A 26,921-nucleotide genomic window follows, 5' to 3' on the forward strand; every position below is an offset into this window, starting at 1 on the left:
GTTTGCGTCGCAGCTAGCTGCGTGACTGCAGGAAGAATATTTCCCTTCCCCAAGCCTCAGGTTCCACATCTGTCAGAGGAAGGGGTAAAAAAGGAGTAAAAACAAAAGCTTGGTGAAGAAAACTGTGGGATGAGGAAGCAATGATATATGGTGCGTGAGGAAGGATTTTTAGTGCTGGGGACAGCATTCACTACACACTGGTTATTGGAAAAGCGGAACTTGACGAAACTGACCAGTAGGATCCCATCTTCCTTTGTTAAAAAAACACACTCTATCTATGCTCACCAAAAGGATCCTCTAAAAAACACAAAACACCTCTGCTTGTCTCTAGAATTGGGGATCGCGTGCAATGTTCTCGTGGTTCTTCCTCACATTTTGGTGAATGTTGAATTTTGGTGAATGATGAACATGAATTACTTTTAAAGTCAGAGAGACGTTAATAGCTACCATTTCTGTGCTTATTATGTGGGGGCGGGGGGGACATTTGCTAAGTGCTTTATGTGGCTTAAAGCCCTTTCTGTCTTCACAGAAATCCAAGGAGATAGGGTACTCTAATTATCCCCAATTTACAGAAGAGGAAATTGAGTTTCAGAAAGGTTAAGGGGCTTGACCAAGGTCAAACCACCAGAGGGTTGCAGAGCTGAGATTTCAAACCACAGTTAAGATACAGGCATTTAATTAAAGCAGTTAAATTCAAGCATTTAATTATTACCCCTACTGTCTCTTAGGACAAAAAATGCTGAAGGGTCTGTTTTTGAAAATATTTTACTATAGAAAATATCAAGGATATCAAAAGTGGAAAGAAAAATATAACTTCCAGTTATAAAGTGAAAAAGTCCTGGGCATCTAACGTACAGCATGACAGTATAGTTAAGAATATTCTATTGTATTCTTGGGATTTGCTATGTGAGTAGATTAAGAGGACACTGGATGACAGCTGTGGGAGGTGATGGACGTGTTAATTAGCTTGGTTGTGGCAATCGTCACGTTGTATACTGTAAGTGTATACCATTTTCTGTGTCCATTATACCTCAGTAGTGTGGGGGTGAAAAGAAAAATATAATGAATCCTGATGTATGAATGACCTTTAGGCGGAGGGATTTAGGTGAGGGCTCAGAGAGGGGCACGGGGATGCTTAGGGAGTAGAAGGGTGCCCAGAGCCAGAATTCTCATTCTATTATACACACACATATACACACACAAACTCCCCCACACCATCATCATCACAGCCATACACACATATCCCACACATGACCCCCCCATACACACTAAACACACACACACACACCGCACACCCTCTCCCCCCCCACCTCCCAGGCTCCCCTTCTGGCAGCCTTTGGGGCTGTGGCCCCAACCATGGCAGGCAGCAGTCCTTCCCCCTCCCGCCCCCATTCAGTTTCCTTCCTCCTTTCTACATCCAACTGGCTTACGTTTCCCCAGCCAGCTCCTTTATAGATCCCTGGCTCCCCTCCAAGGCCTCCAGGCTTTGGCAGCTGCGGAGGACGAAAACATGGCCAGAGAGCCTGACGGCGCGCTGAGGTGGGCAGGCTTGCTGGTGCTGACCACCCTGAGCACAGCTGTGATCGCGACCACCAACCCTGGCGTCGTGGCCAGGATCACCCAGAAAGGCCTGGACTACGGTAATCAGATGCCTTCCTTTCCTCCTCTTCTGTCCCTAAGGAGCACTTACTGAGCACCTGCTGTGTGCAGCCCTTTAAATCCAGTGCATGGACTGCTCACTGCTCCTCAATCCTTTTAGCACCCACCCCCCATATAGATGAAGAAACTGAGACCAGGGGAGTTATCCAAGGTCACAGAGTTGCAAAGTGGCAGTGTGGGGTCAGAGTGCTGGTCTGGAGGACTCCAAGTCCAGTGCTCAGGCCCCCAAGGGTCCTCGCAGTCCCTTCCCTCTCTCTACCCAGCTGCCAACTCAGGCTTCTAGGCCCTTCTCTTCCCTTCAGACCTGGTTCTCCATCCTGTCATTTGCCTTGAGATCTCTGGCTCGGTCTCCATTGTGGGCAGAGCCCAGGCAGAACCGGTGAGGAGGCTGAGTGATGGGGAGGGGGAGAAAGAGGAGGGTGTTCCTCAAGGTCTCCCCCAGGGCAGGAGCTTGGCACAGCCATACTGTGCACGTGACCCATCTGGATCCCCCAGAGAGGTTCCCTCCAGGCTACTCACTCGGGCCCAGACTGAGGAAAGCGTGGCCTGGGACAGCCCCGTGCTGACCTGCTTAGATCTGTGCCAGGCACTTTACACACCCGATCTCCTTTCATTTTTATGTCGGCCCTGGGTGGGACATATTGTTACTGGCAACAATTCACAGATGAGTAAACTGAAGCTTGGAGGAGGGACTGGAAGTGGGTGGTCTGGAGCAGACCTCCAGTCTTAGCTCACGTCCCCGCGTGGGGCTCCTTGATGTCGTCTCCAGTGGCGGAGAGACGGACGGTGGGCTGGTGTGGGAGAGCCAGCCACAGAGGAATCAGACCAAGGAGAAAGCAGAGCCTTATCAGCTGGGGTCCCACTAGGGATGCAGAACAGGGTTCTGGGGGTACATGATGGGACGCCTCTGAATCCCAGGGCTGCAGATAGAAGTCTCCATGTGAGCTCGGAGATAAGACAATGAGTAGCCTGAAGTTTCCGGGGAGCAGAGGCCTGGGCTTAGCCTTTAAACTGGGCAGTGTTGTTTTCTGTCACAAGAGCCTCAATCTTCCCCATGTGGCTGCCAGAGTGGGTTTCCTGAAACGCGGCACATTTGCTCATGTCCCAGTCCTCAGAGGATAGCCTGACCCTTTGGCATGGCATTTGAGACCTTTTAAGACCTGGCCCCAGCCGACCCGCGTTGGTCCTTGCCATCCCGCATCTTCCTTCTCCTCTTGTCTGTGACTATGTCTACACTGCCTACGTTTGAATCCCCGGGAGAACTGTCCTAGTGCCTTGGTTCCAGGACCACAGGACCTGGATTCAAATCCTGACCCATTCCTTATCAGCTGAATGGGAAATGTGGCCACTCTCCCCAAATTCAGCTGCCCCCCCCCCGTGAATTGGGGGTGGTAACGGGATCTACCTCCTGGGATTTTTCAGATTCAATCCCTTCGTACAGGTACAGAGCCCAGGACAGCGCCCCGCACACATAAATGGTGGTGCCGGAAAACACAGTGCCTGGGTTCCCTCTTCTTACTACTTCCTCTTTCTCAAGTAACGTGCTTGCCTTCCAGCTGGTTCTTGGATGGTGCTAGCTACTTAATGACTAATGGCAGGGTTCCTGACATTGGCATTCACTCGTTCATTTATTCGTTCCACAAATAGGGGGGCTTCCTAATAGTAAGTGCTGATCAGTGTGGTAAATGCAGGGGCCGCTTTCGTAAATCAAACAGACGGAACTGCAAGGCTCAGAGGGCTTGTCTCTGGCAGCGGGGAGAGAGAGCAACCCCAAAGTCACATGAAGAGATGTACAGTCCCCAACAGTAAAGGGGACTCCTAGGGAAATGCACTGTGAGAATGATGACAGGAGGATTGCTCCCATCTGCTGGCTCAGAGCAAGTTCCTGGGGGAAGTGATGGTCCAGCTGAGTAGAAGCTGACCAGGTGAAGGTGGGAGGGAAAGGTCTCCCAGGCCACAGGAATGGCACAAGCAAGGGTTCGAGTCCCGGCAGGGTCGCCAAAAAAAAAAAAAAAAAAAGGAATGATGCAAGCAAAGTTCCTACAGAGAGAGAGGCCAAAAGTCAGGGAGATGGGGTGCCTATGAGGGCATAGAGCTAAAGGTGGCTCAGAGTCAGTGTTCCAGAAAGACCACTAGAACACATGACTGGGTGTTTGAGGCAGTATTTTAGACCATGGATTGGCAAATGACAGCCCTCAGGCCAACTCTGGCCCACCCTGTGTTTTGGTATGGCCCTGGAACTAAGAATGGCATTTACTTTTTACATTTTTAAATGGTTGGGGAAAAAAACCCACAAGAATAATAAAGTCACGACATGTGAAAACTATATGAAATTCAAATTCCAGTGTCCATCAGTAAAGTTTCATTGGAACGGAGCCACACCCATTCACGTACCGATTGTCTCTGGTTGCTTTCCTGCGATCACAGCAGAGCGGGGTGGGTGTGACAGAGACAGTAGGAGCCACAAAGCGAAAGATATTTGCCATCTGAGCCTTCTCAGAAAACCCTCACTGACCCCCAGTATGGACAGGGACAGGTGGAGCCTCTGACCATCGCCCCTGTTCTCACCCCTCAGCCTGCCAGCAAGGAGTGGCCATGCTGCAGAAGGAGCTGGAGAAGATCAAGATACCCGATTTCTCAGGAAGCTTCAAGGTCAAGCATCTTGGGAAAGGGCATTATAGATTCTACAGGTGAGACCCATGGAGTTCAATCCTTAGCGTACAGAACTTGTAGTGAGAATCATACAGCCCCAGATTCCTAAACTCAGAGAAGTTAGGATCTACAAAGGAGGGTTGACACCACCCCGAGGGGATATAATCCCCGAAGCTGAGTGTGGAGGAGGCCAAAGAAGGTATTTACCATGACTCTCAAGGCCGGAGGAATGTGTCATGAATGCCCAAACTCTATGGCAGGCTCATATAACAAGTAGGATTTTGGAAGATGGATGAGGGTTCAAGGACAGGAAGCCTACTCCAAAATGGCCCAGGCTAGAATTTATTGGCTCACATGTATGAGAAGTCTCTGGAATAGTCTGGCCTTGGGTTCAGCTTGAGAAAAGCCCAAATGTCATTGGACCCTGGACCCAGGGACAATGTCCAATTGGACATTGGACCCATTGGACGTCTTTGCCTTGCCACTTTCCAACATTGCTTCCTTTGGGAAGGTCTAATCCCAGATAGGGTGTCCCCTCGAAGATGCAAGATGGCCACCAGCACCGAGAATCCTGTGGAGACAGAACATTTTTCCCTTGCAACCCGAGCACAAACCCTAAATTCCCTGTGATGGTCCCATCTTCGGTTATGCACACAACCCTGAACCAATCACTGTGGCCAGTGGATAGCCCACACTAACTAGCTTGTGCCCGAGGTCAAAGCTCCACTCCACGAAAGCGGAGGTGAAGTCAACTTTCTTTGGAGCGACATATACTAGATGTTGGGGGGGTTCCCCCAAAGTAAAAAGACAGTTCTGTTACCACAAGAAGGGGGTGTGGGTCCTGGGCAGAAAATGTCCTCTACAGAATTTTATACACCTATTCATTCAACAAATATTTTTGAGGACCTACTATGTGTGTGCCACAACAGGCTTTGCTAGAATAGTGAACCGAGAGAGACACATTCCAGCCTTTTACAGAACTTGCCGTCTGTTGAGATTACCTGTATCATCCTCATGGATTGTCACACTTCCTGCAAGATGGAGATTATTGCGCCCAAGTTACAGATGAGAAAACCGAGGCTCAGGATGATGACGTGACATACCCAGGGTCACACAATAGTATACTGGTGAACAGGATTCTAATGCAGATTTGTCTGACTTTAAAGCCTAGCTACTCTGCCCAAGGCTGCTCTCGTAGCTTCTGGGTTCTCCTGAAATGGATGGGGTACAGGGGTGGGGGAAGGGGTGAGTCTGCACTAACCATTAACTGAGTTCTTGTGTGGGCCCCCAGGAGGCTAATGGAGCGTTTCTTCTTCACAGCATGGTTATTCGTGGATTCCAGCTTCCCAGTTCCCACATAAGACTAGCGCCCGATAAGGGCCTTGATCTCTCCATCAGTAATGCCAATATCAAGATCAGTGGAAAATGGAAGGCACGAAAGAAATTCATGTGAGTTTCCAAGCTTGGGGTTTATTGAGTGTGCGGGGGAGCTCTTGGTGACATTTGGAAAGGATGAGAGCCAGGATCATGGGAATGCCCAATTTTTGCCTTACCCACCACCTCTTGTCCCCAGAGGGTTCCTGGGGGCATTTTTCACCTGTGAAGTTTCAACATAGCCTTGATTAATTGCTGAGCATTTGCCCATATCACAATGTGAGACAGTCTCAAGAATTGGTACATGTGGCTTAGGATGGAAGGCTAAGTGGGACCTTTCATTTGCCCCTTTATCAGTTGGCTATTGTTGTGTAACGAAACACCCCAAACTCAGCCTCATATTATCACTACATATCTATGTGTCGGCTGGGGTTCCACTGATCTGGGTTGGGCTCAGTTGAAGCAGCAACGAGTCACTGCACCCAGAGGGCTCTATGTGTATCTCTTCCTCCTCGTCCTTAGACCAGTGGGCTACTCAGAGCAGATGCTTGGTGATGACAGACACACAAACAGGTCCCCTTAAGGCTTAGACTCAGAAGTGGACTATGGTCAGTTCTATTCGTACGCCATTGGCCGAAGTAATTCACGTGGTCAAGTCCAAAGTCAAGAGCCTGGAAATGCACACAGGTGCCCCCAAGATAGGCAAAGGGGTGAAACATTGAGGCAAATCATCCAAACTACAGCTCCAAAGCTACATATTGGGTTCACCGCATGGTGAGCCTGCCCTCTGGTGATGGCGGCTCAGAATGACCGATCACTTCAGAGACTTCTTGGTGAGGAGTCTGGGGGCAAAATGGAGGGAGGAGAAGGCACTCTGGGGAGAGGGACCAGAATCTGCCCTCCCATACAAGGACTGCTGGGTCTGTCCCTTCTCCACAGTAAGAATCCCTTGATTCTTTACATGGGCTCTTTTGCATCTATCATTTCACTCACTGATGGCAAAAAAAATCAATAAATAACAGAACTTCATCATATTGAAAGAGGGTTGACAAAATACATTTAGGTCCACTGTCTTACCCAAACTTGTTTTATCCCTGAAACGAGGAGGAGTTATTAACCCCATTGCATGAATAAGAGCATTAATTAATGAAAGTCTCTGACAGCCCCACCCCAAGCTCCCAGTGTTTTAAGGGCAAAACCAATGTTTCACTGTTGGCCAAGGGTCTAGGGAAGCAACTGGACCTCAGAGCAGTTAAGACACCCAAAGCCACTGGCAAGGGCAGAGGCAGTAGGTAAGAACAGCGTTCTGCTGGGCAGACATGGACCCACACTTCCCTGAGTGCCGTGTGACCTCCAGCAGGCTGCCTCCCCTCTCTGAACACCATCTCAAACAGCAAAACCTACCTACCAGCCCAGGCTTGCCGTTTGAATGGCAGCGGGGAAGAAAATGCTTGCTCCAATTCTTTCATCCGTGTTTTCCTTCAGCAAAACCAGCGGCAACTTTGACCTGAGTGTGGAGGGCATCTCCATTTCGGCTGGTCTGCAGCTGGGCTTTGACCCCTCCTCGGGCCTCCCCACTGCCACCTGTTCCAGCTGCAGCAACCAGATCAATGCTATCAACGTGCACATCTCAGGCGGCAAGCTGGGGTATGATCTCCTGGGATGGTGGGTGGGAGGAGGGACCTCCAGAAGCACCGTCCTAATCACCTGTGTATTCAGAAACCATGCCAAGTGCCCCCTCCTTGCCAGGTCTCTTCCAGGGGCCCAGGTGTGGGGGAGGACAGGGTCCGCGGACAGAGCAGACCCTCTCCCTGCCTCAAGGAGTCACTTGTTCATCCAGCCTCCATTCAACAGGTTTACTGAGCACATATGACACTCCCTGGCTCTGGGCTACCTACTTGACGTGCATTAAACTCTACAGTCCTCACCACCAATCCGTAGGCATTTATGCATCCTCTCAACAAATGTCATCTAAACATCTTCTGTGCACCAGGCTCGTGCCCGAGAAATAGTAATAGCCAATTAAAATTTAGCAGTAGCTAACATCAGTGGCATGCGTCACTGTGTGCCAAGAATTCCTTTAAGCTTGTGAATCGTCTCAACCAACCCACACAATGAACCCTGTTTTTGGAGGAGAAAACCAAGGCAGAGAGAGAATAGGAAATATCCTGAATTTTCCAACCTAGCGAGGGTTGAAAAGGGATTCAGCTCAGAACTATCTGGCTGCAGACTCTTAGCCATACAGTCCCTGTTCTCTTGAAGCTTCTTGTCCAGTGGGGAGTATGGACATTAATCAAATCATTGCGCTAGGCAATGGCTCACAACGAATTACAAAAGGATGGAAGAAATAAGAAAAAGAGGTACAAAGTGCTACCAACACATAGAGCAGGAGAATCTGACCTAGTCTGGAGACTGGCTGGTTCTTCCTTGATGAAATGACATTTGAATTGAAATGAAAAGAAGATGCAGGGGTTAATTAGGTGGATGTTGCAGACAGGGGGTGTTTTAAATAGCAGGAACAGCATGTGCAAAAGCCCTGTGGTGGGAGGCAGCACAGAACACAAGAGGATACAGCAGAACAGTATGGTTGGAGTGCCAAGAGGGAGAGCAGTAGTGAGGAAAGAGGCTGAGACCGGGACTGGGGATGGGGCAGCTATGCACCAATTGAGGAAATAAACTCATTAACGAGTCACTGCACCCAGAGGGCCAAGTATCTAATGGGTGTGTGTGTGTGTGTGTGTGTGTGTGTGTGTGTGTGTGTCTGCAGTTAAAGTCCAGGAACAAGGGTGCCTAGGCTATTTGGAAGAGGGTGGAAGGCTTTCCACATGAGGCAGGATCCCGAATGCAGCCCAGGGACACCTGGGAAGCCTCATGCTTGTCCTCACATGTCAATCTCCAGGTGGCTGATCCAACTCTTCCACAAAAAAATTGAGTCTTCAATCCGAAAGACCATGGAGAGCAAGGTAAGATGGGCTCAGAGAGGGTGGGGCTCTCAGTGTACACAGCTCTGGATTCTTCTGCTCTCGCCCCAGAGGACCGGAAGTGGTCCTCACGGCTCTTTGAAATCATGCGTCTAACTTAGAAACCAGTCATGAGGTGTCCAGCAAGAACCAAGAAAGGGTCCCAGCACACAGCCACAACACACCTGCCCCACTCCCGCTGGACCACCCCCGCTCTTCCTCCCCCATTCCTCCCTTCAGGCGAACCACCTTCTCTTGGCTCCCCTGCCCCGGACGCCCTTCTCAAAGCCCTCTGGCCCACTCCCCAATCCCTGCCGCACCCCAAACCCCCTTCTGGAAGGGGGTTGATGTTCCATTGAGGAAGCTGCTAGGCTAGAGTGCCAGCAAACTGTTCCCTAAGGCTGGAACTGGTACCAACCAGCGTTCGCAATCCTGCCCTCACCCTGAATCCACCCAGACCAGATTCTTCAGCTCAGAAATGGGGCCATTCCTTGGACTGGTTTTCCATGAATGAACCATTAGCTCCCAGGAATGCCCTAGTGTGTCTCACAGGCCAAGTGAGTCAAAGGCAGTAGGGAGTCATTGAAGATATGAGTCAAGGGAGTGACCTGGCCAGATCTGTGTTTTAGAGAAATTTCTGTGGCTGCCATGAGAATGACTGGAGAAACCAGAAGATGGGGCAAGGTGTGTCAGGGAGACTGAGGAAGCTATATGGTCATCTGGATGGGAGCCACTGGTTCCCAGGCAAAGGCACTGACTGTGGGAGTAGGGAGATATCAGTCAAACCAGATCATCAGTCTGAAGGCATTCTATCAAAGTCTTACAACAAAACAACAAAAACAAAAAACAGTGCATGGTTGTCACAATGCATAATAACGCAGTAGACCATAGAATGGGTTTTAGAGTCAGAATCTCTGAGTTTTAGTCCTGGCCCCAGGGCCTAACTAGCTTTGTAACTTTGAGCATATATCAGAACCTCAGTTTTGCTATCTGTAAATTGGGGACACAAATACCTCCGGCACCAAGCTGCTGGAAGGATTACTGAGGTGACGCAGGTGGTGGGCTCACCCCCTAGCCTGGCTAACGCATGGTTCAACTGTCTTTGTAATTAAGTAACAGTAAGAGGGGAAAGTTACATTTAACACTGGAACTATTAAAACAGAGTATTTCTTCATGACACCATAAGCGTGGCCCCTTAAAAGCAGCCAAGCTAAGAAGTAAGAATGCGCTGCTGTCAGATAGCGGTGGTGATGGGGAGAAGGAACAAGAGGGTACTACAGACATGGGGTGGGCTTGGCATGATGCCTAGAACTCTACAAGGATCTAGCACTTAACCCACACAAATTCCTTATGCTGGGGTGGGGGTGTCATGATTTTCCCCATTTTGCAGATAAGTGAACTGAGGCACAGAGAGGGAAGTGAGATTCCTGGGTTCAAACCCAGGCCATCCCGCCTCAGAGGTAAAGCTCTTAAGCATAACAAGATCTTTTAGGAGAAAGTACTGGCTTGAGTGGCAGGATAGATGGAGGGATGGAGGGATGGATGGATGGAGGGATAGATAAAGGAGGTGCCAAGGTGTCCATGATAGTAGCAAGGGCTGGAAATGGAGAGGTATGAGCTGGGCAGTTGGCTCCCCAGGAATGCAGAGTGAAGACTAGGTATCTGAGGGATGCGCAGTGGTCTCTGGGGGGTAGTGGGGAAGGCAGGTAGGATGAAGCACAGAGGGGCAGCAGCAGGAAGCCAGGCTCTGGGCTGTGGTATGATTTGCTGTGGTTTGGAGCCATCTGGTGGCCCTCCTGAGTGAGCAGCCTTGGAGGGCAGTAGCCTAGGTGTTCAGCTAGGCTCCAGCTCCTGGATGTGCTGCTCCCCATCCCCCACCCGGGGGCCATGTGGCAGAGGCACAGGCTCCTGGAGGATGATATTCTTGGGGCATGCAGAATCACAAGACTGCTGTGATAGAAACATGCTTCGGGAAACTAATGTTCTCCCTCCTACATTTCTAGTCTTCCCTCCTACCGTCCCTCCCTCCCTCCTTCAAAGAAACATTCAAGGAAAGGAAAACATGTCAGATTCCTGATTCACAAAGGACAGTCTCCACTGTGGGCAACCCTCACTGATCACTTCTTTGATTCTCTCCAGATCTGCCAGGTGGTGACCAGTTCCGTGTCCTCCAAGCTGCAGTCTTATTTAAAGACACTGCGAGGTGAGGTCACAGCGATACAAGGGATACAAGGGGGAGAGGAACAGGGATAAAGGACTATGTGCTGGGAGTCAGCAAGTTTCCCAGACTGGCTAGGGCCAGGGGAAGGAGTGGGTAGAACAGATTATTTGCAGATGGCAGTTGGCATCAGATGCCCGTGGGCCCAGCCCTTGTGGCAAGTGCTAGAGCAGCCCACACCCAGTCAATCCCCTACCCATGCAGGGGCCAAACCACCAAATGCTCCCAGCTCTGAGGCTGACACACATAACTGGCCTGAGATCTGAGGCTGATCATTTCGCCTCTCTGGGCCTCAGTTTTCATAGTTTTAAAATGGCAATTCTCTCTATCCCTAAGTACGTGGTAAACTGTGACAAGCTGCTGTCAATGAGGGGAGGATTCCCCCTGGCCAGCCCTTGCCATGAGCCATGCACCCCGCAGAACTGTCTCCTCCTGGCTTCCCAACACCCCCGTGGAGGTTGGTGCTTTCTCCCCCATTTTACCACGGTGGAAACTGAGGCTCAGAAAGAAACCGTGGCTTGCCCAAGGTCACAGAGCCAGAAAGAAGCAGATACAGGATCCAAATTCAGGTTTTCTTCCTCCTGAGCCTGGGCCCCAAACTTACCTGGGCTCCCTCCCTGCAGAGGAGGCTCGGCGGCACAGTGTGAGCATGTTTAAGGTGCCTCCGTCCCCAGACACCTCCCCAGCCCCCCAGGGACTTGCAGTGTCTGCGGTTTGCCTTCAGCAGACAGGAAAATGATGTGGGTTGGAGTCCCAGATCCATTAGTCACCTGCTGTGACGTCTTGGACAAGTTACCTTTCTGAGCCTCATTTCATCCCCCTCTAACTCAGGAAAGGAGGGCTTAAGGAGGGACCGGTGTTTATTGAATTATCATTGATGACCGCTGAGAAACACAGAAACCATTGGGACCTGAGCCAGCCTGGGCTCTGCCTGGGTTATTATCACTGCTAGTAATGGTCCCTTCAGCTTCAGATCCCCTACCACGCACAGGACATCTGTGAGGTCACTAATATTATCTTGCTCTACAAATGACAAAAAGTGGCATGAAAGGACTTGTCCAAAGTCACAGAGAGTTCAGTTCAAGCCCTCTGCTCCTTGACTCTATCTCAGGGCTGCTGAAAGAAGGGATGGAGACGATGTCTGTTTATGTGGGGTATGGGCTCATTCCCCTCCCTCAGGAGGGCTCCCTGGAGGAGGAGGGAATGGAACCGTCACTGCAGTTCTTGATTCAACTTTGGGTGATGCCGACACTGCATCTCGGGCCCCAAAGATGCTGCCATGCAGAGCCAGCTCATGGTCGGTCTTCTTCCCCTCTAGTGACAACCAAAATAGACAAGGTCGCTGGGATCAATTACTCACTGGTGGCCCCTCCGACAGTCACAGCTGACAACCTGGATGGGCAGCTGAAGGTGAGACTTACATGGAGGGACCCTCAGGCCTTTGTCTTGGACCCTCCCAGGGCTCCACATCATTCTCATCTCGGCTCCTTCTCCCTGCTACAGACACACTGGCCTCACTACTCCTGAGCCACCCTATGCATGCTCGCTCCCCAGGGCCTTTGCATTTGCTCCTTCTTCTGCCCAGAAGCTCTCACCCAGATATTTACATAAGCTCTCCCTTCCATCTTTCCAGTCTTTCCTCAAACATCCCTCTCCCTAGAGAGAACTTCCCAGACCACACTCACTGAAATAGTTCCCTCCTTTCCTTCCATATCCTGCTCCATTTTTCTTCGCATCACTTATTACTAACACCCTCCTCGACACGCACGTGTGCACGCACACGTACACACGCACACACAGAGTCACATATCAGTATCCCTCTGTGATGAAAGAGGAAGGGCTGTGGCTGCTTTGTTCCTGATTGCTGGTGTAGCACCTGGAGATGTGCTTGGTATCTATTAGCTGCTTAGGAAATATTTTGATTGGATGGGTGGTTGGATGGACGGAGCTTCGTTTCATGCCACTTACCCCTCACTCGCCGTCCTCCAACCAGACTCACTGGACTTGTACTTCCTCAACACACCAAAGTCATTCCCACTTTAGGGCCTTTTCCCTACTCCTTCCCTCCCCCTGAACTGCCTTCCCTGGCATTCCCCCCTCCACCGCACTTGCTTCTTACACTCCAGGTGGGTCTGTGCGTGGATATTTCTCCCACAGCTGCCTTCCCTGACTGCCCCAGCTGGAGTAGGTCCCACCTCTGGATTCCCTCTGGATGTTCCTCATTCAGTCTCTCCACAGTTGGTGACTGACTTGTTTGTTACTGTTTACTTTTTTGTTCTAAGACACATTTGATATAAAACAGAAAATCTAGAAACTGCAGAGGAGCAGAGAAATAAATAGGAGACTTGTTACTGTTTTTTTTTTGTTCTAAGACACATTTGATATAAAACAGAAAATCTAGAAACTGCAGAGGAGCAGAAAAATAAATAGGAAAGAAAGAAGGGAGGAAGGAGAGTGAGAGAGATTACCCAAATATTACAACTCAGAGATACACACTATTGACACACAGATTAGTTCCCTCCAACCTGTCTCTACCAAGACTTAGGAAATCACACACACACACACACACACACACACACACACACACACACACCCATGCATATGCATAAAAAACCCCACATATATAGACATAGGGATAAGTACACCCATACCTGTATTTATATGAGTTGTGTTATACATACTATCTCACAACTTTTCAAAACACAACAGTGTAACGTGAACATCTTCCCATGAATCGTCCTCCAGCAGCCCTTTTACTGGCTCTTGGGTCTTTCCGATGGACAGCTTGGGATACGGTTCGTGGACAGTGCCACCTTCTGGGACATCTGGTCTCTGTCCATTTTTTCCACACGTGTAACCAGACCTGCCATGAACATCCTTGCTTCTGGATCTCTGCCCATCCTTGACTATTTCCTGGAAAAGCCATTGCTAGACCGAATAGTATACTTAAAAAAAAAAAATCTAAGTGAGACGATGGAATAAAGGATTAAAACGATGCATAATTATTTTTAGTGAATGAGAATGTCCTGTTTACTGGCCCCCCAGGGTCCTTCCCAGAGGTAAGGGCGATGAGCCACGGGGGAGTGTTAACCTCCCCGTTCCCTGGTTTTAAGCGTTCACATACACACAAGGGCAAACCCACCTGGTTTTGCTAATCATCCCTTCGCATGAATGGATACACATCAGGCTTTCACTTATTAATGCGTATCTAAAGATAGGCATTAGAATTGGCTCCTGGCTGGCACATGGGTCCACTTACTATTTTTAAGAGTGTCATGGTATTCTGTAAGACGGGTGTCATGGTGCTTAATTTTCAATAATGAGATGATTCAAAGGTACAGAGAACCCACCACCCAGATTTGAGAAATATTGCCATTTTGTCCTATTTGTCTCTGATTTTTTTTTGAGATGAAATAGTCTAAAAATAAATCGCTGAGGCCCCCCTGGGGTCCCCTGTACCCCCTAGGGAATCCCACGGATATGAGGCTGCGGTTTTTATACTTTTACTGTGTATCTGCCTGTGTCAATAATTCTTGCTTAGTATGCTTTATATGCCTTTAAATTTTACATAAGTGGTATTCTACCATATGTATCCATCTACAATTTGTTTTTTTATAACTCAACGTTGTTTTTTTCTGGCTAAATAAGGGATCTGCTCTTGCAGGGCATTTGCCAAATTGCTCTTCAGAAACTTATTAAATATATATTCCCCAGCAGCGTAGGAGCACTCTTACCCCAAACTGGAGAGTGTGAGCTTGAAATACACGTGCACTAAAATCCGTTTACCTCTCTCTTTAAAATTTTGCTAACTTGACAGATGACACCGAACAAACAGAATCTCCTTGTTCTTTTGGTGTCACTTCTGTGCTCATCGGCAAGGGCGGGGCTGAGCCGTGGAGCCACTGGGAGTGTTGCCTGAGTGACCTTGGGCCAGTCACTCCACTTCCCTGCGGCTCAGTGTCCTCTCTTGCAAAATGAGCGTCCTCGCACCTGCCTTGCAGGATTGGCAGGAAAAGCCCCTAGGAACGAGCCCCCGGGAGGCACATGACACTCTTGTTGGTTTCTGGTCACGGCTTCCTCCTCTCTGAGTGCGTGATTGTTCTCCTCGGCCCATTTTCTCCTGGAATGAAGACGTTAACTTATCATTCCCGAAGGAAGCCCAGGCTCACCTTGTCTCCTCCGCCCCCAGGGGGAGTTTTTCAATGTGGCCCATCCCAGCTCCCCTCCCTTCGCCCCGCCGGTGCTGGTCTTTCCAGATGACCACAACCGCATGGTGTACCTGGGGCTCTCCGACTACTTCTTCAACACAGCGGGATTCGTGTACCAGCAGGCAGGGGCCCTACACCTGATCGTCACGGACAACATGGTAAGGCCGGGCGGGAGTGGATGAGGGATGAGCCTGGGGCTCAGAGCTCAGCGGCTGTCTGGGCTTGAACCTAAGTTCACACGGTGGTGGGGGTCGTAGTCCAGCCTCTGGAGGTGGCCAGACCAAAGCTGGAATATCGGCCCCTTCTTTCCTAGCCGGGTGGCCTTAGGCCAGTCATTCAACCTCTCAGAACCTGTTTCCTCGCCTGTAAAACACCAGTACCAGTATCTCTCTCTCCCGAGGGTGTGAGAGGGTGGAATAAGGTATGAATGTGCGAGAAGCAGTCAGCACGTGCTGAACAGGCAGGAAGTCCTCCACGAGGGGTAAAAGTTACAGCCGACACTGCCCAAGTACGTGCCAGAATCCGGTCTCAGTCTCACATCACCGTCATCATCATCATCATCAGTATCTCTGTCGATATGTTCGTGGCTGAGTCCTGCTCTGGGCCTCAGTTTACCTGTCTGTAATATGGGGACATGAGTCCAGGTACAGCCTGGTAACCAACCATGTGGTGTTCCTTCCCCACTGCTCCTGGAAGAGGGGCCGGGCTCCCCTTCTCTGTAGGGACACCAAAGGGATGCTGAGCCCCCACATGTCCCCTGGAAGTAACCAGGACCACCAGAATGGGAGCTCCTCAGGCCAGCAGAGTCAGCCACCCGCACTTGGACTTGGTAGAGAAGAATGCACGTGGAGGAGGGGGACCTTGATGGCTTTATACCATTACAGCTGTGCTCCTGTGGAGGTTTTGGGAGCGGGGGTCCTGGATGTGAGCTAATAGAAGCAGGACATCCTACATGATCAGTTTGAAGAGCGTATTTTCAGCACACACACACACACACACACACACAATAGGAAAGCTGGCAGTCCCTGATTGTATCCTGACTGTTCTGGGCTGACGGCTGCGACGTCGTGGGTCAGCATTGCTGTCATGAGTGCGCTGGCTGCTGTCTGCGTGTGTGTTCAGTCTCTCACTCCTCGTATGGAATCTGCCTTCCAAATCTCTGACGTAATCCCCCAAAGTCCTTTTCTCTTCTTCCCTTGCCACAGATACCAAAGGGATCCAAATTCCGACTGACGACCACATTTTTTGGAGTCCTCATACCCCAGGTAAGAAAGAGGATGCTCCCCTTTTGTCCACTCATGAGGCAGCCCAAGAGTGCCGGGGAGGACTGAGCTCTGCTGAGAGGCCCAAGGAGAGCCTCTCTCTCCAGATCCAGAGGCAACTGAGCCTGAGAATGGAAACAGCCTTAGGCCCCTTCCCCCATGCAGAGAAAGGCTCCAAGCATCCAGGCGACCAGGCATGAGGGCAGACGTGGGGGCGCTGATCCACTCAAAAAATATTTACTGAGTGCTCGCCACGTGGCCAGGGCTCTGCTCTTGGCATCTAGCAAAGCAGACCATATCCCTGCCCTCCCGGAGCCCCACTCCGGTGAAGAGAGACAATGATCCTTCAGAATGACCCAGAACAATCCAAAAGAAAGGGCACACCATGAGACATGAAGTCAATGGATGGATGAGGTCACTCAGCCTGCTTGGGCTGCCATAACAAAGGGCCACAGGCTAGGGGGCCCCCACACCAGGAATGTATTTCTCAGGGTTCTGGAGGCTGAAAAGACCAAGGTCAAGGTACCCAGATATTTGGGTTTGGGTAAGGGCCTCTTCCTGGCTAATAGATGGCTACTTCCTTGCTGTGTCCTCACATGGCCATTCCTCTGAGCTCACATGGAGAGAGAGCAGGCACGCTCTGCTGTTGCCCTATGAGGACATAGATCCTATTAGATCAGGGCCCCACCTCTATGACTTTATTTAATCTTAATTACGTCTTCGGGGCCTCGTCTCTAGCTACAGCTGTACTGGGGGGGGGGGGGTAAGAACGTCAATACGAGTCTGGGGGACACAAGCATTCAACCCACAACAGCCTCTCCAGTGGTGTTACTTCCAGAAATTTCTATATAGGGGTACTGGTGTGGGGAGGCATGACTGGTCAGGGAATCAGGGGAATCCTCTGGAAGCTTTATGGCCTAACAATCACGTTGTTTTTCTGAGACCATGAGTTTACCTGGGGGAGAACTGGAGGCCAGAAGAGATGGGGTTGTCACCAAAGCCCTCCTCAGTCCCCCCCAGGAGGCTACCGCTGCTCTGTGAAGAGGTGACATTTGAGCTGACCCCTGAAGGAAGGGAGAGAGCCAAACTGGGAGAGAGTGAGGGGACAAGCATTCTGCCAGAGGAACAGAGAGTGCAAAGTGTTTTAGATGGGAACAGAGTGGGTCATGTATGTGAGGAACAGGAAGGAGTCCCACATGGTTGGAGCTGGAGAGCAAGGGGTAGAGGCCTGTGAGGGGAGGCTGCAAGCCCTGAGTCCCAGAGAGTGCAGTCTTTAGGATTTAGTCAAGAAGCAACAGGAATACATGGGAGGTGTTCGTGCAGGGTCAAGACAAGATGGGATTTAGAAATGGTGGAATAAAACTGTCACTTTGTTTGTTGTCCCCACTGGGGGACGGCAGGTGGCCAAGATGTTCCCCAACATGACGGTGCAGCTCAACATCGGGGCCCCGTCCCCACCGCAACTCACCGCGCTCCCTGCTGGCCTTGTCTTCACCCCTGTCCTGGAGACCCAGGCTTTTGCTGTGCTCCCGAACTCTTCCTTGGCTCCCCTCTTCGTGCTCCAACTGGTAAGCTGTTCCCAGGTGTGGGCAGATGAGGGCACTGTCTCAGGGTTGAGGGGCCAGGGTGAATCCTGCCCAGATTCAGATGTTCCAGGGCCTCAGACCGGAGCCCCTATACTAGTTGCCTCTGGCTTCTGCAGGCGTTCATGGGTTCAATTCTGACCTCCATCACTGGCTTGAAATCCGTGTACTGGTTCAGGCTCCTTCACTGATGTCTGTGGTCACTCAAGTATGCATTTGTGAATTTGTTCATTCATTCAGTGATTCCTTAGGCTGCTCACTTGAAAATGTTAGACCTGTTCTGGTTCGTGGGTGCATTAATTTATTCCATGATTCATTTACTCATTTACTCATACCTTTGTCTAAGTATTCATTTGTATATTTGTTTGTTCACTCATTCATCACTTATTCATTTATGCATACCTTTGTTTATTCCTTCGTTTGTGGATTCAATTCTCTGTCTCTTCCCTCCCTCCCTGATTCAAGTTTTTGGTCCATTGCTGATTTTCACATTCACTTCATCTGCTCACTCTGTCACTCCCTGAGTATTTGGTGGCACCCACTGCGGCCACGGAGGGGAAGGCCAGACTCTCTCCCCACCAGCGGGCACTCACGGGCCTCGGGCAAGTCTGCCCTCTCTCAATTTAAGACCCATTTTCCCCACTTAGCCATTTTAAATGGTTTCTGAGGAGTCTGCCCGGATCATGCAGATAGTGAGCCTGGAAGCTGAGGTGGAAACCTCAGTTTTCTGACTCTAGTAAATATTTGATGGATGAATGAATGAATGAATGAATGGCTTGAGAATAGGGCTGGCCTAGACTCCAGCCCTGAGGTCAGTCTCACTCAGCCCCTGTGAATGGCCTGGAGATCTGAAATAGTCCCTAGGGCAGTGGGAGAAAATGGTAATTGGTGCACAGCCCAGGACTCACCAACAAGCACAAACCAGAGGAAGAGCCCCTCCTCTCTGGGGGCAGAGTGGGCTCCTCTGCCACACCTTTGTGAAGCTGACCCTCCCGTCTTGGAGATCTCGCCAAGGCCCTGGCCCCTGGGTCAGGGGCTTTCACTCTTTGGATTGCTGCTTTGCAGAGCACGAACTTTTCCGTGGAGGTCGGCAGCACGCCCGACAGGCTTATCGGGAAGCTCAGGCTGAACAGGTAAGTGAGCCCGTGGAGATGGGAGGTGGCCGCTCACCCCTTGGGCATGGGTCAGTGATGGCCCTACAACACACCAAGCTCCATGTTATTGCTCTCCCATTCACCCATCACGTTTAAGCCTCAGATGGTGCACGGTGGGCACCAGAGCTCCGTTGATGCTCAGAGATGAAGTGGCCTGCCCAAGGTCACACACTGCAGGTGACCGGTCATTTGCCTACGGTTCCCCAGTGTTAGCACAGAAGGTCCTGCACCCTGGGGTACCCCTCGGTCCTAGGCAGACCCATGGCTGTGCGGGCCCAACGGGTGCTTCTACCCCGCGCCGACCCTCAGCAGGGCTTGGCTGCCCCGGTCGCGGGCCTGCCTTAGCGCGTGGGAAACCCACCTCCATTTCTTCATGGCCAATCTGTAGGCTGGGTTCAGCTGCTTGGTGCTAGGAGAGCCCTGATGGCAGTGGCTGTGGTTAGGTTTGCCAGCTCTGCTGGGGGGCTGCCTCTTTGCCAAGCGCAGCCCCCCTCAGCCAACACCTTACACATCAAACTTCCGTCGCCCTGGCTTCGAAAGAAGCCCGCTGCTGTAACAGAAACAAACAAGCCCGATGGTCGTTCTTTGCCAAGAGCTTTGTAGTGAGGGTGAAATGAGGAATTCACATGCGTTGAAGTGTGGAGAATGCCAGGAATATACAGGCTCAACAAGGAGGAGTGAGAGGGACACGCGAAAACGAGACAGATAACCATAAGGGGGAGAGACAGGAAAGTCAGAGGCACATGGAGAGATTTTCAGAGATAGAGAGACACATAAAGGGAGGGAGGGAAGAGACAGAGAGAAAGAGGGACAGAAAGAGAGAGCAAAAGAGAGACTGACAGATGGAGAGACAGACATAGAAGGGGGAGAGAGAGGGAAGGACACACACAGAGAAAGAGAAAGGGAGAACTTTACAGAGTCCACGCCATGACCCCAACGGTTAGACCTGCTATCTGCCTCTTAATCACGCTCACGCTGTTTTAAATTGAGTCTTGACCTACATTCCTGTCCATTTCCGCCTTCTCTGCAGCACAGAGCTGTCCTTCTTAACCTTGAGACAGGCCCCTGAGGTTTACACGCTGCTTATTTCTCCCGGCATCATTCTGACAAGTGTTACTGTTTCGGGTACATGTGGATTTAATTTTCCTTGAACACCCATGGGCCTCAAGTAGAGGAGTCAGAGAGGATACAGCTGGGTGAGGGTTGAGCAGATGCTCACACATGCAGGCCTGGGGTGTGAGAGTCCACAGGGCAGGAGTCCTGGGGCTCCCACTCTTGATGAAGAAGGGTGAGCTTTCAAGCTTTGTAGAGTATCGGAGACAAGAGCTCAGGCATCAGGAGATCTGTTGAAATTCTGCTTTGCTAATTGTTCATTGTGTAACCTTGGGCAAGTTGTCTGAGTGTCAGTATCCTCATCTGTAAAATGTGAGTGATGGCCCTTGCCTCTGGGGGTGTTAGAGGATTTCCATGGGGTAAAGCACACAACATAGTGAGTGATAGGGTTCAATAAGTAGCCATTTATTTCCCTATTTCTTTAGATCTCTATTAGGATGCCCTAAAGACTGTAAGGAGGGGATGATTCATTGGATCTGGTGATTGAAAAGTCTAAGGGTTTCAGGCAAGGGTGGATCCAGGTACTCAAATGATGTCCTTGGGATTCTGACTCTCTCCGTTTCTTGGTTCTACTCTCCCCTATGCTGACTTCATTTCTCATCAGGCTGTCACCTATTGGTGACAAAAATGGCCACCAGCAGCTCCCTAGTTTTCCTGGAGAAAAGAGAACACCTCAGTACCAGTGTTTTCAAAAGTCCTAGGGCCAACTCCCATTGAACCAACATGAGTCACAGGTCCATCCTTCCAACAATAACTGTGGTAGGGGAGGTGGACTCTGCCCTTTGGCCAGCCTACCCTAGAGCACAGCACTAACAATGTAGGGAATGGGTGATGCCCCGAAAGGAACTGTTAGGGGTTGTGACCAGAGGAAGGGGAATGGATACTGGGTGGGAAAACCAGGCAGCATCTACCAGAGGGGGCCCCTTCTCCCCAGCAAATGGACTCTTAACACAGGTCAGGCAAATGGTGGTCTCAGCTTTCTGCTCCCCTTCTCACAGGCTGCTCCTAGAACTGAAGCACTCGGACGTTGGCCCCTTCTCGGTGAGTCTGAGGCCCTCAGGGGCTTCCTGTTCCCTGATCTAAAGCTAACTGTCCTGCGGTCTGCTCAGAACTCTGACATCATTTCTGGAGGAAAAATCATTTCCATCATTGGCATATAATTTGCATGTGAAGTAATGGCCAGAGGAGCTTTGTGGCTCACAGCTAGAGTCACTGCTCCATGCTTACTAACTGTGGCCCTTTGGGCAAGTCATTTCCCCTCTCTAGACCTCACATCTTCCCCAGATCAAGCATACTCCTTTCCACCTGCATGAAAAACAAAATGAGGATGGGGTAGCAAGGGATGGAGAGGGTTGAAGGTTAGATCATGGAATCAGGGAAAGCCTCTCTGAGGAGGTGATATGTGAGCTGAAAGAGCCAGCAAGGGGAAGATCTGTTGCAGGCAGAGGGACTGGCAGGAGCAAGGCCGTGTGTTGAGAACAAGTTCAACATGTTCAGGGACTGGAGGGAAGCCAGTGGGGCAGGCCAACCTGAGCTGGGGGTGGGGATGTAGGAGGAGACGTGGCTGGAGAGGCAGGCAAGTCTAGCTCATCCTGGGACTTCTGGCCTAGAGTAGATGGTGGTCAAAGGGCCATGAGAAGCCAGTGAGCTTCTCCACACAGAGGGTGACACGATTTGATTTAGGCTTTCATAGAAGATGCCCCTGGCTAGGGGAGGGGGAATGGAACTTAGGGGCCAAGAGTCAGACCGTGTGTATCAGTGAGAGGCAGGTGCATTGGTCTAGGAAGAGGAGAAAGATGGCGGACGGGAGACATACTTCGGAAGTGGAGTTAGATGGAGCTTGCTGAGAGCGGTGGTCTATGTGGTGAGGGGGATGCAGAGGGACCCTTAGATTTTTGGCTTGAACAACTGGATGATTGGCAGAGCCAGTGTGGAGGTGGAGAAGGGCAGGGGGGAGGGAGGAGAAGTATTCCACTACCTGGAATCACTGACCATGACTGAGTAGACTCCCCCTGCCTCCCTCCTAAGTCCCCCCGGGACACTGGAGTTGCCCGAGTAAATAGTCGCTCACTGCTCTTCACCAGTCGCCTTGAATGAACCTTGTCCCTGTGACTTCCATTAGAAGCCTCAGTGCACTGATTCTGTCCACAGGGTCTTACCACCCATGGTCCAAATCGCCCGGGGGGGCCTCTTGTTGAACCCCTGGAGAACATTTCCTTCTATCCCTGAAATGTCTCCCAAAGATCCCAATCAAGTGGGTGCTTTGTAAGCCACGAAGCCCAAAGTTGGGCCATCCCAACATGCCCTCCAAATCAGCTGGAAAGCCAGCCAGCCCTTTTCCATTCAGTAAGACTAGAACAAATCGAAGGACCCAAACGACCTCATTGTATTTTTACGGATTTATTGGTGCGGGGGCTCTGACGATGGGTTGACTCAGCTGGTAACCAACTTCCACTTCTGCAGAAAACAAAAAATTAAAGTTCTCAGGTTCATAGAAAGAAGGGCACCCCATTTTAGGAGTCTAGGGATTTCTAGCCTGGGGAAGGAAACTCAATTGTTCCAGGAAGAAAAAAAGTACATATTTACAAGTTTTAATGTCACCAGGCAATCATCTTGAGGGAGCTACATTATTTTTGAATTTTTTTTACTATTGTATAAGTAAAACATCTGCATTATAGAGGAAGCAGAATGTACAGATTTGCAAGTCAAAAAGAATAGAAGCCATTCCTGTTTTTGCCACTTAATCACTTGGAGTATATCCTTCCTGACCTTTTGCTCTGCATACTCAATAGGACAGTAGAATAATCTGCTTTTCCTCACTCAGAAATATAGCATGAATGTCTCTGTGTGAATAATTAAATTCCTACAATATTATTCTTTTTTATAAAGATTTTTATTTATTTATTTGACAGAGAGATCACAAGTAGGCAGAGAGGCAGGCAGAGAGAGAGAGAGGGGAGGAAGCAGGCTCCCTGCTGAGCAGAGAGCCCAATGTAGGACTCCATCCCAGGACCCTGGGATCATGACCTGAGCTGAAGGCAGAGGCTTTAACGCACTGAGCCACCCAGGCGCCCCTACAATATTATTCTTAACAGTTGCATCGTATTTCCTAGATCCAAAGCGCCACCATGTCCCCCAGATAATCCCCCAATCGTTAGACATGTAAGTTGTTGTTAATTTACTGTTTGAGTTGAATTGATGGCTCTGGTGAGCATCCTTGCATCTTAATTTTTGCCTGTACCCTACATCATTTCCTTAGGATGAATGCCTTACAGGCATGTTTGCTGGCCCACCAGGCACACACATTTTTAAAAATTTATTTAAGAGAGAGACAGAGAGAGAGAAAGAGAGAGTAGGGCAAGAGGCAGAGGGACAGACTCCTTTCTGAGAGCAGGGCCCGATGTAGGACTCGCTGAGGGACTCGATCCTAGGACCCTGAGATCATGACGCAAGCTGAAGTCAGATGCTTAACCAACTAAGCCCCCCAAGTGCTCCCAGGCACACACATTTTTAAGGCTTTTGCTGAGCATGAGCACATAGAACTTCAGAAAAGGCTGAGCCAGTTTGTCCTGTAGCCTGAAGAGTCTGAGACCGTGCATTTTCTCATACAAAGGTGTTCATGTTTAAATACTCTGGTGACCTTCCTTTCCTCTGTCTTGTAACCTACATCTAGAACATGCTTTACATTTAGAAACTTGAGAGCAAAAGAGATCGCTTGGGTGACGTGACTGGGCTGCAGAATTTTCCCGTCATTCCCTGTATCCCTCACTCAGCTGTTTTCCCAGCTTTGAGGTTGCCCTGCGGGGGAGGGAGGCTGGCAGAGAATGCTGGACGACACCAAGGTGCCCTGACGTGGGTCCCATCCTCCTGATTTCCAGGTCACGGAGCTGCAGGCTATCATGAATTATCTTCTGCCCACAATTGTGATTCCCAAGGTTAACGGTAAGGAGCTTTGGAGAAATGAGTGACTTTTAGTCCTAGAGGAGGCGGATGGTGTTCAGTCCTAGAGGCACCTGATATGTGGCCCAAGTTATGGAGGCTGGAAGATGGTCACCTCAAAGGAACATCAAAGGGCACCTGACCCGGAAAAGGAATGGAGACAAGGGGATGCCCACAGGTTGAGCTTCTGTTATGTGCCCCTCTATTATTCTACCCAGTTTTTAAGACAGCCCCATGAGATGAGGACTGTCCTGGGAGGAAAAGGGAGATTCGGGAAGTCAGGTGCCTTGTTGCAGGTCACAGAGAAGATGAGAGATGAAGCTGGGACTTGGTCCCGGCTCTGAAGGCAGAGCCCTCCACATTTCTCTGCCTCGGAGCGAAGCGCCAGGGAAGAAGGATAACCCCCGCTCCGCTCTCGGCTTCAGCACCCCACCCCCCCACCTGCTGATGGAAGCCTCACCTTCGCAGAGCCAGGGGCAAGAGTGCACAGAGAGACCCACAGACCGCAGGACCAGAATAGTTAGAAATTATAAACCGAGACCACAAACTCCTCTTCCTACCTTGACAAATGTAGCTTCGTAATGACCTGGGGAGAATAGTGTTGAGTTGAGAATTCTCTAGAGTCCCACATCGGAGTATGGCCGGACAGCGGGAAGCGGGCCCCTGGCTACTGCCCATCTCTGGTTCACCCTAAACACGGAGGGTCTTCCTGTGCCCACCAGTAGCCACCCCCAATCACACGCCTCGGGCTGTCCACCGCTGGCCGTGGCCACCAGCACTGCCGTCACCCCCAGGAGGGTCATCTTGGAGGAAACGCTTGCACGGTTCCTGAATGTGGGCTTGGGGCTGATGGGGGGGATGGCCAGGCTCCCAGGTCCTTGGAGCGTGGTGAAGACAGACAGTCTCCGGGACAGCCTACTCCTCAAGCCTGCGGGTACCTGCCGATCTTACCCAGAGCCAGGCACACAGGTTCAGGGAGGCTGTCCCCCCTCCCCCAGCTCTCTGGGGCTGGCCTCCGCCTTCCCTCCCCTCATGCTGACCTCACTCTCCATTGCAGAGCGGCTGCGGGAAGGCTTCCCTCTCCCGCTGCCCGCCAACGTCCAGCTCTTCAACCTCGTGCTTGAAACCCACCAGGTAGGTCCAAAGGTCCCTCGTCACCTAATGTCCCTCAACAACAGCCACCTGTTGCCAGAAAGCCCCATATTGAGCACTCTCTGCCCTAACAGCACCCTGAGAAGTGGGTGGCTCTTGATGAACAGGGAAGAAAGAGTCAGGCTCCGAAAAGCCACACAGTTCTTCAGGGAAGTCCAAATTCACAGCCAGGTCCCTGCTTTGAACCATTGGCTTTGAAGCATTCCCACACTCCACTGGGTAAAAGACGGAACCCACCTGGTGGCCACAGATCCTCTTTTATAAGCATTTACATCTTCGACAAGTGTGTGTGGCATGCCTCCCTAGGCCCAGGGAGTAAAAAGGGAGGCACAAAGTGGAGACTTATGTCCCAGAATGGATGACCTTCTCTTGCCTGTCCCCCAGCCAGACCCACAACAGCCTCTGAGACTGGTTAGGAATGTCTTCTCCTAGCTTGGAAGGTTCCCTTTCCTGGTTTCCCAGCCCCCTCTCCCTGGTCAACGTAGCTCTTTCCTGGTTCTTCCTCTTCCTTCCTCCCCCTCCTTCCCCCTCCCTGCAGGAGTCCTCCAGGATTCCTGCCCAGGCCTCTGTCCTCCCCACTGTCAGCTTTCCCTGCTGGCTTTCATCCCTGCTGGCTTGGTGCTACCTAGAGACCCAGACGAAATTCCAGTTTTTTCCCTGAGGCCCTTTAAGTCCGGTGTGTTCCAGCAAAGCCGGTAACTAGGCCATGGAGCTGCCAGCCACTATTGCCTTCCTTGCCCTGCTCAGCAGCGCTCCTGCTAACCTTGTGGCCCTGGCAGGAAGCGGCCACATCACCCGGATTCCCCCGCTCTCCCTCAGCCCCAGTATCCAGTGAGCCAGCCCCCAGCCCCCAATTCTTCAGAGCACGTTATGCCCGAGGCTGAGACCATAGACTAGCCGAGACAGCACACACACACACACACACACACACACACACACACACACACAGAGCCCCGGGGTACCCCACGTTTTACCAAGTTCGTCCTTAACCCAAAAAATGACCCCATGGCACAATGTAATTTCTTCATTTCTGAAAGTTCTCAGTGAGGGGCAGGAAGGAGCGAAGAAAAGTGGTTTTGCAGCCTTGATGGGAACAAGGGTCCCTTGAACTGCCATGAAGCAGGGATGACAAATGAAGGCCCAGCCTGTGGCCCGCGGCCCTCCAGGTCCATCTGGGAGGGGAACAGGTGCCAGGCCGGCTGCAGTCGGCATCACAGTGCCAGCAGCCGCTGACACGAAGGCCCCAGCGGCGACACCCCCGAGAGCCCCCCTCTCACTCCTGTCTCTGTGTCCACAGACAGGCCCACCCTTCCCAGGGTGGGGGTGGGTCAGCTGCTCCCCAAGTTTCCTTCAGAAACCTCAGCAGCCCCCTGCTCAGAGACCAGGGTACACTCTCCGCTGATGATGGCTCCCTCTTCTCTCCCTAGAATTTCCTGCTGTTTGGTGCAGATGTTCGCTACAGGTGACGTCCTCCCGGGGGTCGGAGGCCGTCAGCCCTGCCAGGAAGGGCGGGCTGGTTGGCACCTACTCCTGTCGTGCCTGTGAGGGTACAGGCTGCCTTTCCCCAGCCCTTGAACCACAGTCCCTTGCAAATTTCTCTGAACTCAGATTCAGAAATGATCTAAATACAGAAACTTTGTTCCTTGA

At 51.0% G+C, this 26,921-nt stretch overlaps 1 protein-coding gene across 1 annotated transcript; it reads left to right on the forward strand.

The window, feature by feature from the left end:
- Positions 1 to 1,461: 1,461 nt before the first annotated feature.
- BPI (bactericidal permeability increasing protein) lies at positions 1,462 to 26,921 on the forward strand. Its single transcript, XM_045981842.1, has 15 exons — positions 1,462 to 1,640; positions 4,235 to 4,349; positions 5,632 to 5,760; positions 7,171 to 7,332; positions 8,585 to 8,648; positions 10,785 to 10,848; positions 12,182 to 12,273; positions 15,053 to 15,229; positions 16,277 to 16,336; positions 17,734 to 17,901; positions 18,982 to 19,049; positions 21,182 to 21,224; positions 24,062 to 24,125; positions 25,180 to 25,256; positions 26,702 to 26,921. Exons 1-15 carry the CDS (start codon positions 1,511 to 1,513, stop codon positions 26,738 to 26,740), a joined length of 1,452 nt encoding a protein of 483 aa, XP_045837798.1. The 5' UTR covers positions 1,462 to 1,510; the 3' UTR covers positions 26,741 to 26,921.

Source organism: Meles meles, chromosome 16, assembly GCF_922984935.1.
Source record: "Meles meles chromosome 16, mMelMel3.1 paternal haplotype, whole genome shotgun sequence".
Taxonomy (NCBI): Eukaryota; Metazoa; Chordata; class Mammalia; order Carnivora; family Mustelidae; genus Meles; species Meles meles.